The 20694-nt window shown below is 39.4% G+C and overlaps 1 protein-coding gene across 1 annotated transcript in view; it reads left to right on the forward strand.

Moving 5' to 3' along the window:
• GKN2 (gastrokine 2) overlaps positions 1–15537 on the forward strand; it is a 30944-nt gene extending 15407 nt beyond the window's left edge. The window contains exons 4-8 of the mRNA XM_072846004.1: positions 12449–12502; positions 13047–13178; positions 13692–13802; positions 14608–14761; positions 15333–15537. Of these exons, the coding sequence (XP_072702105.1) occupies positions 12449–12502; positions 13047–13178; positions 13692–13802; positions 14608–14761; positions 15333–15412 (531 nt within the window). The 3' untranslated portion in view covers positions 15413–15537. The remainder of the gene's footprint in view (positions 1–12448; positions 12503–13046; positions 13179–13691; positions 13803–14607; positions 14762–15332) is intronic.
• Positions 15538–20694: the final 5157 nt, after the last annotated feature.

The following is a 20694-nucleotide window of genomic DNA, read 5'->3' on the forward strand; positions in this document are numbered from 1 at the left end:
ATCCAGCACATTATTTTTAAAAAGAGGGGTTTTAATATATAAAAATCACTTCTAACCAGTCCTGCAAGTGCAGTATTAAATTAAATCTGGTCTCAGTTTCACTGAGTCGAGTCTGCAAGTCCAAAGGGACATTTTTTATACATACCGTTATGCCAAATGGTGATTATATTCTTGGTTCTTTACAAGCAGCAGCACTTGTACCGATTTGTGTGAAAAACCCGTAGGTTTGTGCGTGGGCTCTGAGGGCAGACCGCACTCACCCTCGCCTGCTTGTGGCGCCGCTGGGGGAAGAAAAAACCCCGAAGAGAAACGTGGAGAAAACTCCCTAGGCAGCCCGACAGGAATTAAGCCCTTGCTGAAGGAACAAAAGAGCTTGCTTTTGCTGAGGTGCGGGAGAACCGAAGCGGAGGGCAGAAGAGCAGACCCGAGGTGGCGTCGGGTGGGAGGGCTCTGGGGTGCTACTGGGCGCCTGACGGGGAGAAGCGTAAGGGTCGGGAAAAACGGCGGGAAAACCCTGCTGAGGCGGCGACGAGGGCCGGGGTGACCTTGGCAGGAGCAGCCCCAGCACATTTATGTAATTCTAGCTTTACTAATGTACAGTTGTTGAAGTATTTTTTTCCCGAAAGACTGTTGTTAGACCTGCTGTCAGTTCCTCAAATGAGAATATCTTGGTTTGTCTTAAAAAAAAAAAAATTTCCCTCACAAATCAGGTTCTCTCGGCATCCCGAATTTGTATTGAAAATACATGAGGGTATTCAAATACATTTATTAGATTAGATTATGGCTTTTTAATTATACTGAAGTCACACTTTTGAACTTTTTGCTGTCAATACAGTTTTTCAGGTTTTTTAAAATGTAAATGCAGTTGAATCTTCATATTCTGCTTGCTGTGGGATAAGAGAAAAACAGAGCAGTAGGATTTAGGATAGAATCCTGTCACTTTGTAATGTTGGTGTGGCATGCTGATGGGTGGCCCTCAGAATTTAAATTACAATTTTAATTAAATTAGGGAAGGTGAAGATCTGGTATTTTCCAGACAGCCGGAGTTACTCAAGTGATTGTTGTAGATCATGGAATTTGTGTTTAGTGATAAAGCTCAGGCCTCATCCTTGTTGAGAAGGATCTTTTCTTGCAAGGTAAGCAACTCCCAATTTTCTGCACTGTTAAGAATGTCTATATATTTCTGTACTTACATGGACATTTCGAGAGTCACAGTATTGATGTTTCTTCAGGTTCACTGGAGTCTTTGCTGTCATGTCTCTGCTTAGCAATCTCTTTTTGTCTTGTTCTCTTCCTGATCAGTTTAAACCTGAATCAATTTAAATTTGAATAATGAATGTTGTGAAATGTAATGACATCCCAATTAGAACAAGAAACCTGCCAGAATGTAATATTGCAGTTAAATTCCTACAGTCTGGAAGAAGCAAATACTTTGCTTTATTGGTTCAGTAGTGGTTCCCTGTCTTCTCTAAAGTTTTAATCGTTACTGTAGGATACACGGTTAACTTAAGCTTTTCATGGAATAAAAAAAGTTTGGAGATGTATTAAGCATCACGATGTGTAATAATGTAGTAAAAATGGGAATCTATGTGCATGAAGTTAAAGTAGTTTTGCGAGAAGCTGGACCTTGTTGCTAATGTTTTGTGCCCTCTAGTTGAAATTTTGGCCTTAAATGAGATGGTATTGTAGCAAGCGTCATCCCTTGCCGGAAGCATCTGTGCCCTGGTATTCCCTGCCAAGGAGACTGTGGACTCTCCGGTTTGAGCCCGTAGAGGGTAGCCCTATTGCCCTGCAAGGCTGCTGCCTTCTTTGCACCCAGGGCTGTGACAGCCGGGGGGCTATGTGAGGCTGTGCTGTGCCATAGGCCCTGCTCAGGTCAGATCCCTGCTGCCTTGGGGAACTTTCAGTCATCAGCTAGTACAGAGTCTGGCCCATAGTCTTGAAGGGCTCGAAGGCCCCCAGAAAGACATTTCCCAGTGACGTGCGGTCGGATAAGTGAAGAGCGCTGCGCCTGTTTTATTGCAGGGAAAATGCAGTGTAAAGTTGGAAAAGGAGAGGAGATTCTCTCCAGAAACTCCCAGGGAAGTCGGGCAGGAACTTTAAATACTGCAACCATATGGTTGCTTTTCTTTGGAGGTGCCAACACATTTTTGGGTGCAGTTTTGCTTTGGTTTTAGTATCAATTAACTATTTAAGACCCCAAAAACATTCTCCTGAACAGAACAGGCTGCTGCATCCTTTATTTAGAGTAACCCTTGACTGTTCCTGAATGGGTGAAGTGTCTCTTAGAGTAACTCCTTTCAAACTCCAACAAAAGGGCCTCTGAGCAAGGCGGGAAGGTGAAGATCTGGTATTTTCCAGACCGACTGACTTCCTGAAGTGATCGTTTTAGATGAAGAAACTAGTCCCAGCCATTTTGCCTTAATTTTGGCCTAACTATAATTTGATTTTTGTCAAATTTCCAACTGCACTTTTAATTGGTATGGGTATGCTTTTTTGCATCCTGTGTTTAAACATTTATCAAACATTGTTAAGTAACATCTGTATTCAACTCCAAATTGCATTTAATACACTTCCTAATTCTGTTACTTGCAGCTTGATTTCTGGGTTGATCAGAGCAATAGTGCATCTGTCTATTTGTAATTCGCCATATTGCATTGCAATGCTTATTTTTAAAATAAAACATTGTAATACTTAGTATGTTAATGAGAAGTTAAAATAAAAATAACTCTATTTCTATAAATCTGGACTTCAGATCATATTATCTTAAAAATGATTATGCAGTAGGTACAGCACCATTTGCTTTTAGTAGTGATGAATAATTGCTTAAGGCAGCATGTGAAATCTCACTGGGAAATTGTACAGGATGGAGTTTGAATGTCAAAACTGGGATTTTGCTAGAACACTAGTTTAGCAACTTGTCTTTGGAATTGCTTCCACTTTTCTGAAGGATTAGCGAAAACACAGTGCAGACCAAGGTAGGCTGATGATAAATTTTACTGAGACACGATACCCTCCACACAGAGCAGAAGAGACTGATAAATGATTGAAAATGTGATCAAGAGAAGATTATAAAGGAGAAAAATCTTGTTTGTGGGTACACAGTTCTATGAATTTTCTTCCTCAAAACTTTGCCAGGAATAATTAATCACAGGGATAGATGAGCAGGTCATCATTCTTAACTTTCAAACATGAAACATCTTCCATTAAGAAGTTTGATCCTGAAAGAAAAGGAAAAACTGATTAGATTTGGACTGAGAAAATAAGAGAAAAATGTAGCAGAAATTCTTCCAACATAATGTTGGAAATGTACTGAGAAATGCCATTTAAAAATTGAGCTGCATCTTTCTAAACTTAAGCTACAAGCAACTGTTAGTGCAATCTTCTTAGACAAATCTAAGCTGCAAAGTGGGTTTTGAATCTCCAAATAGTGCTGTGGCAGGACCAGTGGTAGCTAGGTATTGTATATGCATGAAGTTGCCTAAAAAATTCAGACTTGTCAGCAGCTGGAGCCCAAAAGCTTCCTGAGAAAGCCTGGTCTCTAAGTTGTATGCAGAAGAGTGTCAGACCTGCTTTTTTTCCTTGTGTACGCATTCACTGATTTATACATAAGTTATAGAAAACCACAGGATTTCAGTAATTAACTTGCTCATCTTCACTTAAATCTTTTTCATCCTTATTTGTAATCTGGTTAATTTTTATTTTGGTACACAAACCACTGTTACTAGTATACTCACCAGCAGCTGGGTAAGCAAGGTAAGAGGGAATTCCTCTGCACAGAGCTTGAATGCGTTTTCCATATGGGCTCAAGCTTTGGAGTCTGTTGTTTGAGATAACAAAGCGAGTTTCTGTGGGTGGAAGTTGGTACGGACCAGGTCCCTGAGCATCAAAGAAACAAACCCAGAAAACAGTGTTTAGAAAAACCAAAAATGATGTTCGGAATCTGTATGCACGTCTTTGATAATGGAGAAGGGGTTATTCAAGTGCAATGCAACTTTTGAAAGACTAGACTTTTAGAGGGACTCAGCCCCGCTGAGAAATTTGTCTTCAGTTCTTGGAGTCTTTTCTCCTCTTTGTGGGTAGGGAGTGAGTACTTTTTGCAGGCAATTGATTTCTCACTACTTTCATTCACCATCTTACCTCGTGTCCGTGAGGTCGTGCAGGAAACGGTTTATCAAGTAAAAAACTCTTGTCCATTTTGGAGATGATGCAAGTGTGTTTTGAAAATACCTTGGTTGCAACATAGCCCTATTAAAATAAAAAAAGCTTTTTGTTGCCAACAATATACAGTGAAAGATAAGTGGATTGCCAGATAGAAGTACTGGTTAAAAAAAAGGCTTTATACAGTACAAACAACCATAGGGAAGGAAAATATTGTTTTTTCAATTCTATTGTCTAGGTAAATGTGTCATGGAGGCTGATAAGGGACTTTGGTAAAACGTAGAGTAAACTACCTTCTCCAGTAATGCCATGTGTATGATAAGTTATACTGAAGTCAGGTGAAGGAGTTCGCTGGTGAAAACATCAGTGCAGCATACAGTACAGCAGATACAATAAAATGGTTAGATGAGAACGTTTTTAAGCATCTCCTCTAAAATCTTGTTAAGTTTCATTGAGGCTAAGGAGTTTTTCAAAAACCTTTTGGTTATTTTCCATTTTTTTGAGCCACAGTGGCAGCCACTTACAGTCTTGACATCCCAGACAGATTTCCAGGCCTTGGAGCCCTCCTCTGAGTTGGTGCTGACCCCAGTGTCAGTGAAAGAGTGGTGTGAGATTTCACTGCGGTGCTCCTTAGGGTATTTGTTGCCGTTCTGATTTTTGAAAAAGATTAAACGAGGTAACGGTTTAGGTTTGTGGGTTCCCAGTAGTCTTTCAATCAATAAAGCAATAGCTCTAATAACCATGCTTTGGAAAATTGTTGCTCTTGGAGATCAGGTTAAAGGGGAGATAATTTCTGGCCTTAGAGGGGAGGCTGGGAAGCCATTAGTACTGTTGTGTCAAACCTTACATTCAGGCTTTATCTAGCCCTGGGTTTCATGTGTAGGATGCATCCACCTTACGAAGACAGACAATCTTTAACATTAGTGCTCTACCCCCTCCCCCCCCGCCTATTAGACCAAGTGGAAAATAAGACATTGTTTCATTTAAACACTGGAGAATTTCCTTTAAAGTTAAACACTAAGCTGGATGTTCAGAGTCAAAGTTGCAAGAAAAATTTCTAGGAAAAGTAAAATAATTGCTTACTGTTCTTTCCTCAGCAGGAACTTCCAGGCAGAGTTGTTTACAGTATTTCACTGTATTTTGTGGTCAGATCCTTCAGGGTAATATTTGTTTGTCTCCACACAATGATTTTCACAGTGTTTACACTAATCTCAAGACAGACTGTTGATTTCCTATCTAGCAACTGTCTTTTTCCCTTGATATATCAAGCACTGAAATCTTTTCTTCGGTATAAAAAAAAATGCAGTTTCTTGCTAAGTATCAGACTTTAAAATACAGCTTTATTTTCAGAAACTCATTTTTCAGAGGCTATAGGTAAAGACCACTAGTCCTTATGGCAACAGTGTATAATTGCATGTAGCTCTATACTTACCCTGTTAGCAAGAGCTGGAGCCAGGAAAACTCCAAGAAGAGAAGCAATCACAATCTGAAATGAACATTTGCGATTCACAACATTTTAACATTGTGACTGCTTATCTTGCATCAAGTTATTTGCTGTCTTAAAATAATTTTGACTTCCTGCTTAACTTGGTGTACATGCTGAGCCCTTTTCTGAAGTGGGGTCTAGCTGAAGAGTATTTAAATATGCAGAAGAATTTTTTTGTTAATGAGCTTACATCAGATCATCAATTTATATAAATTACTCTTAACCTCAGCAGTATACTTTGCACGGGTAAGAAGATCATTTAAACACAGTGGGTTTTAAAATATGTCCAGCCCCAGTTCAGTAAACTCCTTGGAAAAAGGTGGTCTGAAATATTTTGTTTAAAAGAGTGAACTTCTCACCCAGAGCTTTTGATTTCAGACATGGAGCAGATCCATGCAACATCCATGTGCACATGCAGCTATTGTGAAGAGGTTGGAATATGGGTGCACAGTACAGCTCTGTACTTGGAATGCAGCAGAAATGGGACTTGAGCACCCTCATAGTAAATCTCATGCCTCTGAATACAGGCTTACAGTATAAGGGTAGGCACAATCATTTTTGTTCAGAAAAATATAATGTTAAACGCTTTGTTACCCCTTTATAAAAGAATTTAGTTTCAGTGACTCACATGCTTGTTGTTGCTCAGATTTCTCTAGGGTAAAAACTACTGCTGATTTTTTTTTTTTTGAGATTTAATATTGTTATGATAAATTCTTTTGTAATAATAATTATTATGAACAATTGTTCTTTTGGAGACAATCCCTCTAATATTGAATCGGTCACAAATGTCATCTACTTCAAAGGAGCATTTTTAGAGAAAGATCCAAGTGTGACTCAGAGTATTTAGCATTAACATTTTGGAATTTATCCTGCAACAATTTCAGGCTGCTGCAAATACCCCTGCTTCACAATCATGCCCTTGAAGTCTTTCATGTCTCATGGCTCTTCTCCTACGGTCTCCTCAGACAGCTGTGCCATAACTTTATATAACTTGCTGAGACTGTTGACTTGCATCCGAGCTGTGAATGAGAGAAAATTGCCCTTTCAACATTTTACATGTGCGTCTCGCCCTTGTAACAGAGCACTTCTCTCTTTCACGTATGGAGTGAAGTCACTGCCAAAAGTGAAATTTCACCCATGCAGTTCTGACACATTTGGCATTTTCACTCTAATCCCTGCATAAATCAGTAATAGTTTGCTAGTCACCAAGAAGGACTCAAAATAATTTAAAAATGTCCAGCCTTAACAGTTTTATGAGAAAGTGATACATATACTTACAGTGAACTTCATTTTAATGGTAGGCGAGGCAAGATCTGCTGCTAACTGATGTGTACTCTTACTTTTTATACAGTAATATCCCGAAGTTAAATCTTAAAATGGGTTTACCTTATTGGCATGTGCCCTGTGTTCACAGAATGGTGACAGGTTTCCTGGGGAAGTGCTCTGATAAGAGGAGGTTTTGATAGCAGCCTGACTGAATTCATTACATACAGGAAGATGAAAGAAAACTTGTCGTGTCAAGTTCAATGTATTTTATAGTAAATTTTAAATGAGAAAAAAAAATCAGAACAGATGCCTAATAAAATTTGTAGTGATGCTTTGTGCCTACGTGGCAAAGGACTCAGCCTGAGATTTTATCCATAGCTGATACCATCTTTTAAATCAACGGAGGTGGTGATCTTGTTATGTTAAAAATGTTAAGTCAATCCCTGGAAATCATGAGGTTGGTTCTAAATCATAGAAATTACTGAGTTATTTTATTAACCTTCCTTTCTGAGCTTGTTCAGTTAGGATCTGCTTTCCAGTCTTCAGGCATGGCCCCTGTATCTTCACAGAGCCTCTTCATGAAAGTAGTACCTGATTATGGACTAAGGTCTCATTCTAGAAAGGGACCATAAACTGGAGGTAACATAAAATGAGTAATGGAGGAGCAGTAACAACGGGCATCTTATGTCAACTGTCATTTAGAAAGTAGATTTCAATATTTCTCTGCATGTGATAATTATATACAGAGCCACGGCATAAGAGCTTATTTGCCTTTTTTGTTGCAGAAACTTTGCAAAACATTTAGTTTTTTAATTGGCCAGTACAAATGTTCGAGTCTCTTTGTGCAGGAATATCGTCCATTGCTGTTTAATAAACTGAGATATATATATATAGCCTCAGATAATTTGGATTTGTTTCTTAGCTGTGCCTGCTACAGAAGCAGCACTTTCAGAGTTGCTCATTTACATACTCCAAAAGTGCTTCTTATTTAAGAGCAGCTCTGTCAGTCCCTCTGTATGCTAATTGTGCACTTTACTGTACAGGTTTGTGCACTTAAGTTTCCTTTTTGTTGCCAGAATGGCATGATGGAGACTCAGTGTGATTATAAAATAATGTCTCCAAACTAAGTTCTCCACTGTCATCAATTGCTGAGGACCATTGTTGTAGCTGATATTGGAAAAGCCAGGGAATCTTACTTTAGCTGAGAAGGTGAGGCCCAACTATCATTTACACCCGTCAGGGCCACACTCTGTCATTCTGCTACTAATTGATGCCTTGCTTGGACTACATGAGTGCGGAGGAGGTGTAGCAGTCTGCCAGCACTGTGAGCAGAGAGCTCTGGTTTTCATCTGTTTTGCACCCACTTTGCAATTTGCATGAGGTGTAAAATATGGTGAATGAAAGTAATAAATTACTAAGGGAAAAGATTTACAGTTCTTCTAATCAGACTGATTTGTGGATGCCAAATGGAGACAGGTATGTCCTTAGCCTCCAAGATCCAAAATACACATAAAAGTCTCATTTTGTATGTCACAAAATCCTCTCATAGTCTCTGGAAATTTAATTAATTGACTAGTTCTCAAGAAAGGCATTGAGAAACTGAACTGTATAATGCTAATCCCTGCGGTGTCGTTAGCAATGAGTTGGACAGCAGTTTTGTCCATTTCTTCCAACAACCGTAGCCAAATTGGCCATTACAGTAATGCATCACACTTGGAAGCATGAATCTCCAAATCTTCCATCAACTTCTGATTACTTGAGTGGTTTGTATGGCAAACACACAGAGCTAGAGCATTTGACATGAAGAATAGCTTACGAAACTAATTACAATAGTAGAAGCCAGGAAAAAGGGCAGGGAGGAGTGCTTTTAGTGTATAAGACTCTGTTCTTTTTCCAGTACAAGCTTGTGTCTGTCTCCTTTTTAAAGCTCTGCTCAAGGCATTCCATTTCTGTACTAAATTCTTGTACCACTGTGCAGCAAACTCCCAAGGCAAAGAACAGTTCCAGTTTTAACCCTATTCTCAAATTAGTGTTTCATCTTGTGCACACTTACATTTCACATGGGTTTTGATGCCTTACTGTCTAGCAAGAATAAAACTGAAATTATTTCTGGATTCATCCTTGAAGCTTGAATTATTTTTTTTTAACCACTGAATGTGATTAAATCTACTTGACCTGTCCTTATGCAACACAGATTTTTCTAGATTGCGTCACCTGGTCTTTATCTAGTGTGTGGTGTGCCCAGCCAAATGCAAATGGAAGCGTACAGAATTTTATTGCTTTTTTTTTTTTGAGGTGTTGCTTCATTCTTTACTTTTATCCCACTACCTGCTCACCTACTGATAAAGTAAATATTTATGAAAAGTACCTGAAAAAAACCCCCATGAGTCACCCAGGAGAGGTTGTGATAGTATAATCTCACCTTAACTTGATTGAATCCATCTCCCTTATGTGTTAAAATTCCTGTTTGGTAATCAGACTTGAACTGAAATTGTACAATTAATCTTTTCATTTGATGTTCAAGGTTCTTTTGTTTAAATGAATTTTAGTGGATGGCAGCACCAAATAATGGGTCAAATTCTGCCAATTTTACTTACGTAGATTAAGAGTAATTCTGTAGCTTAATCATGTTTTGTCAGGGTAAATTAGAAGGTATTTGAAAATCTTTGACCTTATGAAAGTAACAGAGAAATTAAGTTTCCTGTGACAATCAATCTTGCTGTGTCATAACAAGTTATTACTTGTTCTGAACGTTACTCAAATTTCATTTTCTGTTGACTTCCCTGATATGACCAATCTGACTGCAAGTGTAACAGTTGAGGAAAAAGTGATTTTATTTGGGGAAAAGTTGGAGAGTCTTCACTTAGATCAAAAGTATCGAAAGCAAGAAGACTGCTTTGAGAATGTGGGCATCATTGTGAAATTTCATGTTCACCAAAGGGTTCTGAGTCATGGCTTCCTAAGCTAAACCTCGCTCTGCCTGAGGACTGGCGAGAGTGAAATTAGAGTGGGTTATAGCCCTTCTTAAGCAGCTCTTATTCTTCAGTTACTTAATATAGAAGGGTGCTTAGAGAACTCTGGCGTAGTCATGGGTAGTCTTGCTTCCGAGTGCATGCATGCTAATTTCAGGTGTATTACTGGGAGATGTGTGACTAACTGTGGGGAAAAAGTCTTCAAAAAGCAATTGGAATAGAAAAGATATACTTTCCTGTTGGAAGTATAGCTAGGCTTTGCCTGAGACAACTAGGACTATGTTCTCTCTTGCAATAATGTTAATTAGTCACATGCTTTTTAGAAATTAATCTTTAATTTTTGGCCTTGTCTGATCGGATCAGCTAAATTCAGTCAGTCCAATGTAAGGTGACAATCATGAGGTGGTGGCTATTGTTGTAATTCTCCTTCACTCCATAACTGTCCATTTCACATGTTGCGCTGCTCTTACCTGTGCTGAAGCATGTCAATGCTTAAGAAAGCAGAAGCTCATGCTTCTTGAGTGTTTTTTCAAAAGAAATGAGTATATGAAGACATAATGACTAATGGAACGTTAATTTAAGCTTTAGTTTAAAAGCATTTAAAACTTACTAAAGCTTTTTGTTTTAGCTTGTGGTGCCTGAACCCTGTCAGATTCCTGCTATGAAAGGCTTATTTGACTGCTGAAAGCTACTCTGAGTATTTCTGACATATCTGTAATCTTAGAAACAAAGAATCTTTTGAGGAGAAGGGACAGAGCCAGTTTTCAAGAGGAGGGTAACATTAATCTAATCTAATTATTCTAATCTAACGGTGCTTGTCACAATTTGATATCTGTTTATATGTATTCTGATATAGTGCTTAGCAGCACAGCTTTGTTACACTTGAGATAACATTTTCTGTGCTGAGTTAGGTGGACTAAAGCAAGTGCATGCAATTTCCTTTTTTTTTTTTTTTTTCATTGAGGCCTGTTTGCTGAGAGAAATTTCCATATAATCTTTAACCTTTTGTCCAATAACTGAGATTACAGAAATGTGTTGGCTATTAGGTGGAGTTCTCTATTAGGTGGAGTTCTCGTTTTATTAGAAGGGAATAGGCCTCAATTATGACTTTCTAGTAGAAAGTAGAGTGTGATTCGTCAAGGTTCTGGCATTGGCTGACATGGAGTCACAGATGAGGAGGAGTCTAGGCGAGGTCATAGTCATAGCAGAATACTTTTCATGGCAATATCATAGTCACTGACATTTTCATAAAATACAGAAAACAGTGGTAGCATTAAAGGAGGAATCCCCATCCTTTGTGACCTTGTGTGAACCGCACATCTTCTGAAGTTTCATGTCACTCAGTTGTATGCTGAGGAGGCTAGAAGTTACCCAGATTGCCTTGGGAAGCACAGTTGTTATTCCTAATTATGCCACTAATTTCAATGCATGTGTTATATACATCATGGTAACTGATGAAAAATGAGTAGCACTTCTTGTTAAGAGTTCATGCATATATTAGATGGAAGAAATGGCTGAAGAATTGGTCTGTTCAGTGACATAAGTATTTCTTTCCAGGATTTGTCTGCAGACTATCAGGCTGTTAGGGATGATGTTTCAGATGACAAAATGCAGTTTGTATGAATGAATAGCACAGTTATTCCTGATGCCATTTGATTCTGGACAATATCCTGTTAAATATTTAAAAAATGGTACCAGCAAGAGTGGGAACTCCTCTAAAGTTTAAACCAGTAAATAATGGCCATTTGTACAATGATTGATTTTACAAAAGCTGACTTATTGAGTGCTTTTAACATATTGGGGTCAGGTTATCTGTGCCAACCCAAAATTCAGATATGAGGCTTACCACAGTGTGGCATGTAGATATGGACTTGAGTCATGAAGAAAAGTTCTGTCAAGTGTTTCCCACACCTCCAGCAAGGTATAAAAGTTGAAGGTCTCTGGGATTTTCTTGCATTCTTACTTTCTGCAGCCTCTTGTTCCTACCTGAAAGGAAAATGAACGGATTTGTGAGTATATCCATTTTTGTTGAACTTATAATATAAAAAGTTCCTTATTTTTAAAAACAAAAGGATAGAGAAGATGATGCTCAAGTAAGTGGTACAGTACTGGGACTAATATGATCTGTGTATTGTTTCTTTGGGTTCTTCAGTGGGAAACTTGCATTTCTTGGGTGTACAGTAATCCCCTTGGAGTCAGTGGAAGCATCATTTGAGCAGAGAGTGCAGAACTTGATTACAATTCAGAAAGGGGATTTAGTTATGAATTAATAATTATGGTTGTAGAGGCAAATCAAGAAGTAACATGGCATCACGGAGAGACTTTTGAAAAATACAAAAAATGTAATGGGTAATTTATTATTCTGCTTTTTCAGTTACAGGCAAAAGAGCCTAATAGCAAGAATTTTACAATGAAGACTTGTAATTGTTTCAACTAATACGTGTTAAGTGGGTAATTTTTCAAACTGATGCTACAGGTGCTTCCCTCGATTCATGAACTGGGTTTTTTATGGCACTGCCTGGTGTTTCTGTTGAGTGAGAGAGAATGCTTATTCCTTTTACAGGCTGCAGTTCTCGTTTTGCTGGGAGTCTTTTGGACTCAGACTTCTGCATTGGACGTGAGTAGACTGATGAGCCTTCTAGTACATGTACTCACTTAAAATGTATTCGATCCCTGGGCAGGGGGCAAATATAATAGGAAGAAAAGCACAGGAGAGACTAACAAGATGCTTATTGCCAAGTGTAGAGAAAAATAGCATTTGCCAAAGGTGACAATCATATAAGCCAAAGAGGCAGTTCTGTGGAGGTGCATAGTAACAAGAAATATGGGAGGGCATAGGTCCCCTTCGCTCAAGCTAAAATTTGGAGACCGTTGCAGTCTCCTGCCAGTCCCTGCTGCCACACATAATAACTGGGAGGCCCCATGTTGTTTTTCCTTAGCCTGCAGTGAGGGCCTGTCCCCTCCTTTCTCACCCTGACGCACTCTTGCGTAATTAATCTCCACCTCAAGGGCCTCCTGAGACTGCTAGAGGGTTGTTAAGGGATTTAGTATTTACATAAAGCAATCATACTTGTTTCTTTGAGAGAAAGCATTTGTTTATATTGCACCTTTTAAAGGTGCAAGCCAGATGATGAACAATGATTTTGTGTTTTTTACCAAAGACCTTTGTCCTGCAAGATCCTGATGATGACTATGTCACTGGAACTATGACTGTCCACAATGAGCACCAAATTGCTGAAGTTCATGTCCGTTCTGGCTTGTACTCCTCTGATAGCATTTTTGACTACTCGCACGTAAGTAAATCTAAGAATCTGCCTAGACTTAATCTCTGAGGAAGTTTATAAACTCAGAAATTATTTTCGTGTATTCTCACCGTAAGTTGTCCTGAAACACTGTTTCTTTGAAGACTCCCGTCACCTTTCCTCCTCTTAGGCCACCTCTTTGTTTCACCCATATGATGGTGCAGTTTAAAAGACTTGTCATGAAACCTGTGGTGGCAGTTCATGAAAGTGAGAAGAATGTTACTGACCTCAATGAGGTCAGAGTTGAGAATGAGCCGCCATCACTCATGTATAGCAAGTGCAGCAGAAGTCTGTCAGAAAAGATGCTTCTGCTCTTACGGACAGACATTAGCGTGGGCAGGCTGCTTCCATTCCCCAAAGGTGACAGTGTAAATGCAGAGTCATTCCACACTAGTAGCCTGTGTAGCCACTTCGTGTTTCTTCTAGATTGTCCTAAAGAGTATCAACTAATATTAGTGGTAGCCATTTTTAATTAATTAACTATAATTTCTTTTTTAATCACAGGGGTATGTTGCAACAAGGTTACTTTCACGAAGAGCCTGCTTTATCATGAAAATCAATAGGAAATACATCCCAAACCTGCAAGATATGGGACGCCTGGCTTTTGAGAGAAAGGTGACTTTGTAGCGAAACCTATACTGTATACAAGAAAGGCTACTGTATGAGAGTTGTGTGATGTGATGGGAGCCCTCCATTCTGCCTTTAAGAACAGCTGTTCTTAGCAATGTCTTTTACTGTGTTAGCAATGATGAAGCACATCTGACAACATGGAACTTCAAGGGAATATCATATAGAACATTATTTTAAGATAATGAGCAATCATGGCCCACCCTGCGGTTTTATAGTGGATTGTCATTGTGACTAGTACTGTAAGATCCTGTGTCCTTGGAAGTAGTGTAATTTGGCTGGTTTGGGGTTATTGCAGTATGAGTTTGGCTAGGCTTTTCCTTTTTTTATTGTCTTGCTGATATTTTGATCTTGACATAACTTGAAATAACTTTGTTTGCAGAACAGACTTTAGAAATCGATTTTACTTTGACCAGACTTTGACTTTCTTATTCAGGCAAAGGTTTCATGAAGGTGACTGGAAGTATTGCCTGGAGATGAACTTGAGCCCTGGCCCATTTTATGACAGCCTAAGAGTAGTGCATTTACAGCAAAACTTACTGCCAGTTAACATAACTTATTGTGATAGTAATACAGCTCAATTTTGCTATGTTGACAGAACTAGTATCCAGTGAACTTTGTTTCTGAATAGATTGAAAATATTTATTTTCTTTAAAAGCATGTATCTTCTTTAACTAATGCTTTGTGTGAGGCAAAGGAAGGTGACTTTAGATTTGGGGATTTTCTCAAAGGGTGTCCTAGTAGAATGAAACCAAAGCTACATTACTGATGATGTCTAACATGTTCATTTTAGACTATGAAGAAAATGTACTCTCCAAATAATGTGTGGGTACAGTTTCGACCTGGCCATTCCATGCTTGGGACTACGAATAACTGGCTTCTCTATGGTAAACCCATTGAACAACTCTGCAGAGGTCTGCCTGTCTACGAGCTTGCAGAGGCTCAACGTAAGTTGCAAGATCAGAACATTATGCTTCTGTTACAGTGCGTAAGCACCTTTCTATCCTTAAGTCCACGTGGTACCTTTGAGGCAGGAACATACTCCCCTGTTTTAGAGAGGAGGAGTAAACTACCTAGCAGGATTGAAAGGGTAAGGCTCTGGGATGCTTTGGAAAAATCTGGTAAAGCACTGCGTTTCATCATTAGGCATCTAAATATCTGGAACAACTGTTCCAAAGTGGTTTGCCTGGTGTCAAAGGAAGCCACTGTGTAGCAGCTATACCCGACTTACTCCTCAATGATACAATGGTCCCACAAGGCATCTACTGTATGCCAGCATGCTACCTGTTGTATGTGGGTTATGGAAAAGGAGGAGCACAAAGGTGATTTAAAGCCATATGGACATTTCCTCCCTTTGAGTTACACCATCAAAGTTTTACACAGTATCCATTAAGAACAACAGGAGCCTCCAGTAGGACTGTAATTGAGGATTTGAAATTTGTGTATTTAACAGAATTTTCTTTGCTGGATACAGGGATCTTGTCACAGATAATATCTTCATTTTCTTGTTTCTTTTAGCACTACCCAATGCCGATCACTGTGCCAATGCAGGTGTTCCAAGCATTTTGAACCTGAAAATTTGTGAACAAGATGATTAGGCTGGATCTTCACAATTCTGCTGCATGGAAACAGCTTGTTTCTTTGCATGCTTTTGTGATGGTAGCCATGTTCTCCAACTGGACCAAACTCGTTGTTAGACTCAACTTACCTATCCAAAGCTTTAAGTGCAACAAACCTATGATATATAAATAAAGATAATGCAGTAATTACAATGCTTTGTCTTTTTTTTTCTTCATCCAAAAGCAGAACAGAAATAAAGGGGGCCTTGCTAGTTTTCCTACTGAAGGGATACATTTCCCTTTGGTGCATTCCCATGCTCAGGCTGCAACATGACCTAGGCATTGCTACATGCTTCACACCAATGAAGAAACAGTAACAGAATAGTTTTTTCCTGTGGAGAACTTCCCTTTGGCATCAGCCCCCAGCCTCTTCAGGTGCTGACTCACCTGATATATGATTGCTGGAGGGAGGGAGAAAAGAGATGAATGGATAGATAACGGGAGGGAACAGATCTATGTTACCAACACTTGCAAAGAAGCTTGAATTCTGCAAGGCCAGTGAAAATTTGTAGCAATTGTCATAGGTGCGATGGGTCAGAGAGCTTTTTGTTCTGGGCATTTTTCAAACCCGGATAGAGGAGACTGTCCCAATCCTAAAAAGTGTGTAACCCAGAATAAAAGTATCCTTTTGCAGAATGCCAGTGTAAAAAGAGCTGTGACCACTTGCTGACTGCCCCGAGTATGCTGGAGAGTATTTTGTGTCAGGAGCTGATTAAAATACAAGATGAGGCAGCATTGGTGCTGCCTGCCTGCCTGCCTGCTCTTCTGGTAGATCTCAGTGAATGGTTGAATTCACACATCCTTTCCATCAGTGCTTGGAAGGAGTATGTATTTTGGGGCTGAAGACTAAATGTTTACTGTTTATTGGAGCCTTGAATGGCTGCCAGAGGGCAAAGCAATCCTTTGGAGACCAGGAAACTGGCCCCAGGTCTGCAACTTGTTATTTTCAAATCAGACTCCTGGTCAAACCATCTGCTATTTATTAAAAGAACATTTTATCATATGGTGAAACTGTTATTTTAGATTAATTGTATTCACAACAGGCTGCAGGTTCTTGGTGATCCAAAGAATGTTTCTGGAGAGTCAAACTTTGGTAATTAGATCCAGGAATACTTGTGTGTGTCTGCAAGATACAGGATGGCCTGTTTAGTGGTATTTTGGAGTGGACCTCACTGATGGGAAGTGAAACTAAGGAGTTGTAGTTGTGATGTTCTCGGCTGATGCATGGGGGATGCGAAACACCTCAAAGCACTCTTTGAGAGCGCTGCTCAGCAAGAGTACTCACGTGGGTTGTGACTTTCAAAGCTTTGTGGTTGCAGTATCCAGAGAGGCTGTTGTTTCAAGACCTTCAAAACTCAGTCCAAAGCCCTAATCTAGTTTCCAAGTGACAACTGTCATATTTCAACCCTTTCCATGTGTATTCTTCTGTTAGACGGCATGGAAGTTATGACAAGCCCCTCCCCTCCCACAGTCAGCTAAAATCTTCATCTTCAAAATCTAGAGAATAACTGCCTTTATTATCTCAGGCTTTATATATCTTTTGGATTATTTCTTTAGGGATGCTGACCTGACGTTGACTATCCAGTGAAAGTTTGAAGACCAGAGATTGAAGTAGATCCCAAAGGAACAAACTGGTAGAGCTTCCAGAGAGACAGACTAGATGTATGAACAAAGCTGAGTCTTATTATTCTAAGATGTATTACTTAATTCAAAGTTATTTTAAATAATTAGTCAATGTAATCTGGGTTTCTGTCTAATTGCAGTGTAGATGAATCTAAACCTTTACTGTGTGTGCAGTGTAATAATGGTCCTTTGACACTCTCATTTTGTTGCTACTAGTTTAATCAGAATTAGTTACTTTAAAGCAACCCTCTGCGTACTACATTAATTTATTAATGGAACAGTGTTCTGAGACGTAAGTGAGACCTGAATAAAACAACAGAGTGGTTATGCATGGTAATAAAAGATGCAGGGCTAAACTCTTCTATTGACCCAGGGATAAAGATCATTACTTATGTGAAGAGAGTCCTATTCTCCTCTCCCCGAGTTGCTTACAGATCATGAGGAGTGTTCTCAATGGACAAAATAAGGGGTGCATTGCTGCCTTGATACTATCAATGGGAAACTGAAGCACAATCAACTCTGTATGGGTTGACTGCTATCATGGAAATTGTCCGTGGCCAAGCCCAATCCAGCTATTCAGTCTTCACTGATGGGTTAAAAAAAAGTCCCTTTCTGTGGCTTGACTGAATTTCATTTAAATTATAACCATATTTTAAGCACGAGGTGCTTAGGGACATGGTATAGTGGTGGTCTTGGTAGTGTTAGGTTTACAGTTGGACTCGATGATCTTAAAGGTCTTTTCCAACCTATACGATTCTGTGATTCTGTGATATTTGAGGTTTTACATTTTTTGTTTAGAAAGTATTGCATATATATCTAAAAGCTTACCAATAAGCTTTTAGTGTTTACTGCCAACTAATTTTGAAGGGAGTGTTACAAGCTTGGTAGATTTGCCCTCAATACTAGAGCAAATACTTCTACAAAGAGCTCTCAAACAAGCCTCAATACCTTATTATCTGTCATTTAATTTTGTTTGAGCTAGGGAGGTAGTGTTTCTGACCTTCATGTACTCAAACATGGCAGAAGATTGTTTCTAGCTTTTCTTTTTGTTCACAATCTCATTGCATCAGTCAGACCTGTTAGCAATATATTTGCATTTTGACTGCTGTGTTTATTGTTTGATTGATAATGCTTCAGCTATCCATCTACTCCTGCAGCACCTCCAATGCCAGGGTGCACAGCTTAGAGGAAACTGTTCTGGACGGAGCACCCTGGAGGCAAAGCTGTTGTGACGTTCCTGTACCTTTTGGGGTGCAACTCACAACAAAGAGAAAAGGAAGCACAGGAAGAATCACATACCATATGAGCCATATGCCTGCAGTCTCTTTCCCCCTGTTTTTCAGAGGATGGTCTGTTTTCACATGAGCAGATGGATGGGCATGTTACAGCTCTGAATTTACAGACCTTGAGCCTAGGCCTGTTGGTATCACCAACATATCACTGATTTCAAAGATCATGCTAGAAATGGCTGCAGAACAAAAGAAATTTATTCTGAATTTAGTAACTAACTACAGGACAAACAGGAATGTACACCCAGCCCTGAACAAAAGCAGAGAAAAGGATGTATGCAGGAGAAAGAATTTTGATATTTTATCTATTTGATACTGTAGTTGGCCAGTGCTATTTCCTTCTTTGCTGACTATGCCACAGTTTACCATGTGTTTTATGTACATGTCCTAGACCACAATTAATCTCTTTTTCTTATCTTGCAAGGTGATGGATGTTATTACTGGACTACAGGGAAAGACCAAAGAAGTAAAAAGCAGCAACAACAGGTAAAGTCCCTGAAGGTATGGTCCATCTCTTGCCTTAAATAACCATAGTCTGAAAATGTTTTCAACCTTTAAGTCCATAGCCTGTCAGCAAAGGGTCTGGACCGAATGTTCACGATCTGAAGGAAATATATAGCTTTCCTTTATGAATTCACTTAGTGTTCTTATATAATATGTGTTCTTATATAATATGAAGTATCTGCTGTCACAGAGCTTGTTAGGTGTCAGTAGCTTTATGGATCATCTGTCGGTAAGGTTCTTTTTACATTGTGATCCATGAGATTTCCCACTGGAATGGATGGAAAATTCCCACTGACTTCCACGGGAGGGACCCACAGAGGATCGCAGCCACTTCCTAAGTAGAGAGCAGCCAGTGACCGTTCTCAGAAACAATGGGAGAGTTATGTTCACAGTCAGCAAAGCAGAGTGCTTATCCTAATAACAACTGCCTATGGTTAATGTGCAGAGTGGATTGTCTATGAGGCTTATTAGCCTTAAGGGTAAGATTAACACCTTGAAAATAGCACAGGCAACTGGCATATCTGCATCAGGAGAGGGGCAGGGCTGTGGTGATCCTACCAGGACTGGAATCCAGATCTATCACAAAAATGAAGAAAGGAGCCAGTGCATAAGCTTAGATCCTAAAGACATATTGACAGAAAGAGTCGAGAGGGGGAGAGAGTATCAGGATGTGACTCTTATTATCTTGAAAGTTACCTGATCTTTCCCAGACCTTCTCTCCATCAAAGTAACATGCATGTTTTGGAAGTTTATCTAGCTTCTCAGCTAGGCTTGGTCTATAAAAGACGGGGAATTTGTTTTATGTGGAAGAGAGCACATTGGGAGTGTGTCTGGGTGTGCCTGAGTGAGCAGACGTTTAAAAGACGTTTGGATGAGGTGCTTAGGGATTTGAAAGGTGCTTTTGGATTTAAAAGATGTTTGGATGAGGTGCTTAGGGACATGGTGTAGTGGTGGTCTTGGTAGTGTTAGGTTTACGGTTGGACTCGATGATCTTAAAGGTCTTTTCCAACCTCTACGATACTGTGATTCTGTGAATATCTATGCATGTCCATTGGCAGCTTTTGTAAGTTAAAACAATATTTATCCCAGGCTGGTATATCAGAATAATGCTGATTATTTGCTCCCAGCTTTTTTAAAAAGCCTGAAAGGTGTTTAAAGGCATGCCTGGAATCCAAGCAATGGTATCATTGGATGCACACTGACAGGCAGCTAAAATATGTCAAGCATTTGGGGAGGGCAGAATTAGCACACATTCCAGTCACATCTCCAGCTCTGCTGCAATTAACCTTTCTTGATCCTTATACATATCAGTGGGCAGGAAGCCTCTATGGTCCCTCACTGCCAAGGACACCAATTTATCTAGTCACCTGTGCTGCGCATCAATCCAAGATCTTTTTACCACTGAACCCATTCCACTGAGAAGCTCCCACCACCACCTCCCCAAATTTCCCAGTGTACAAGACTATTTACCAAGGTCAAGGTATGACACCTTTGCCAGTTGTGATCATTTTAAAATCAGAGATTAACCCAGAAACTCTTACCCTGGTGAGCAATACCATTTAAATGAAAGAGACTGCTTAAATTAGGAGGAGTGGCAGATTTTCATATATTTTGTCTGACATGTGAAAACAAGTTTTCCAGTTTGTGTCAAGTAATGAAAAGGGACAGCTACTAACATTAGCAAATTTTCCCTTATAGGATAGAATTTCCACTAGCAGAGAAAAACAAACTGGAGAACCAAGCCCACTATTTGAAACAAAAATTCTATAGTCTGGGCTGGCAAGCCGAAGATGTGAATGAGTGTCCTTCATTTGCTAGGTCTTCCCACCCTTTTTGTACTAACAG

This window comes from Ciconia boyciana, chromosome 25 (genome assembly GCF_034638445.1).
Source record: "Ciconia boyciana chromosome 25, ASM3463844v1, whole genome shotgun sequence".
Lineage (NCBI taxonomy): Eukaryota > Metazoa > Chordata > Aves > Ciconiiformes > Ciconiidae > Ciconia > Ciconia boyciana.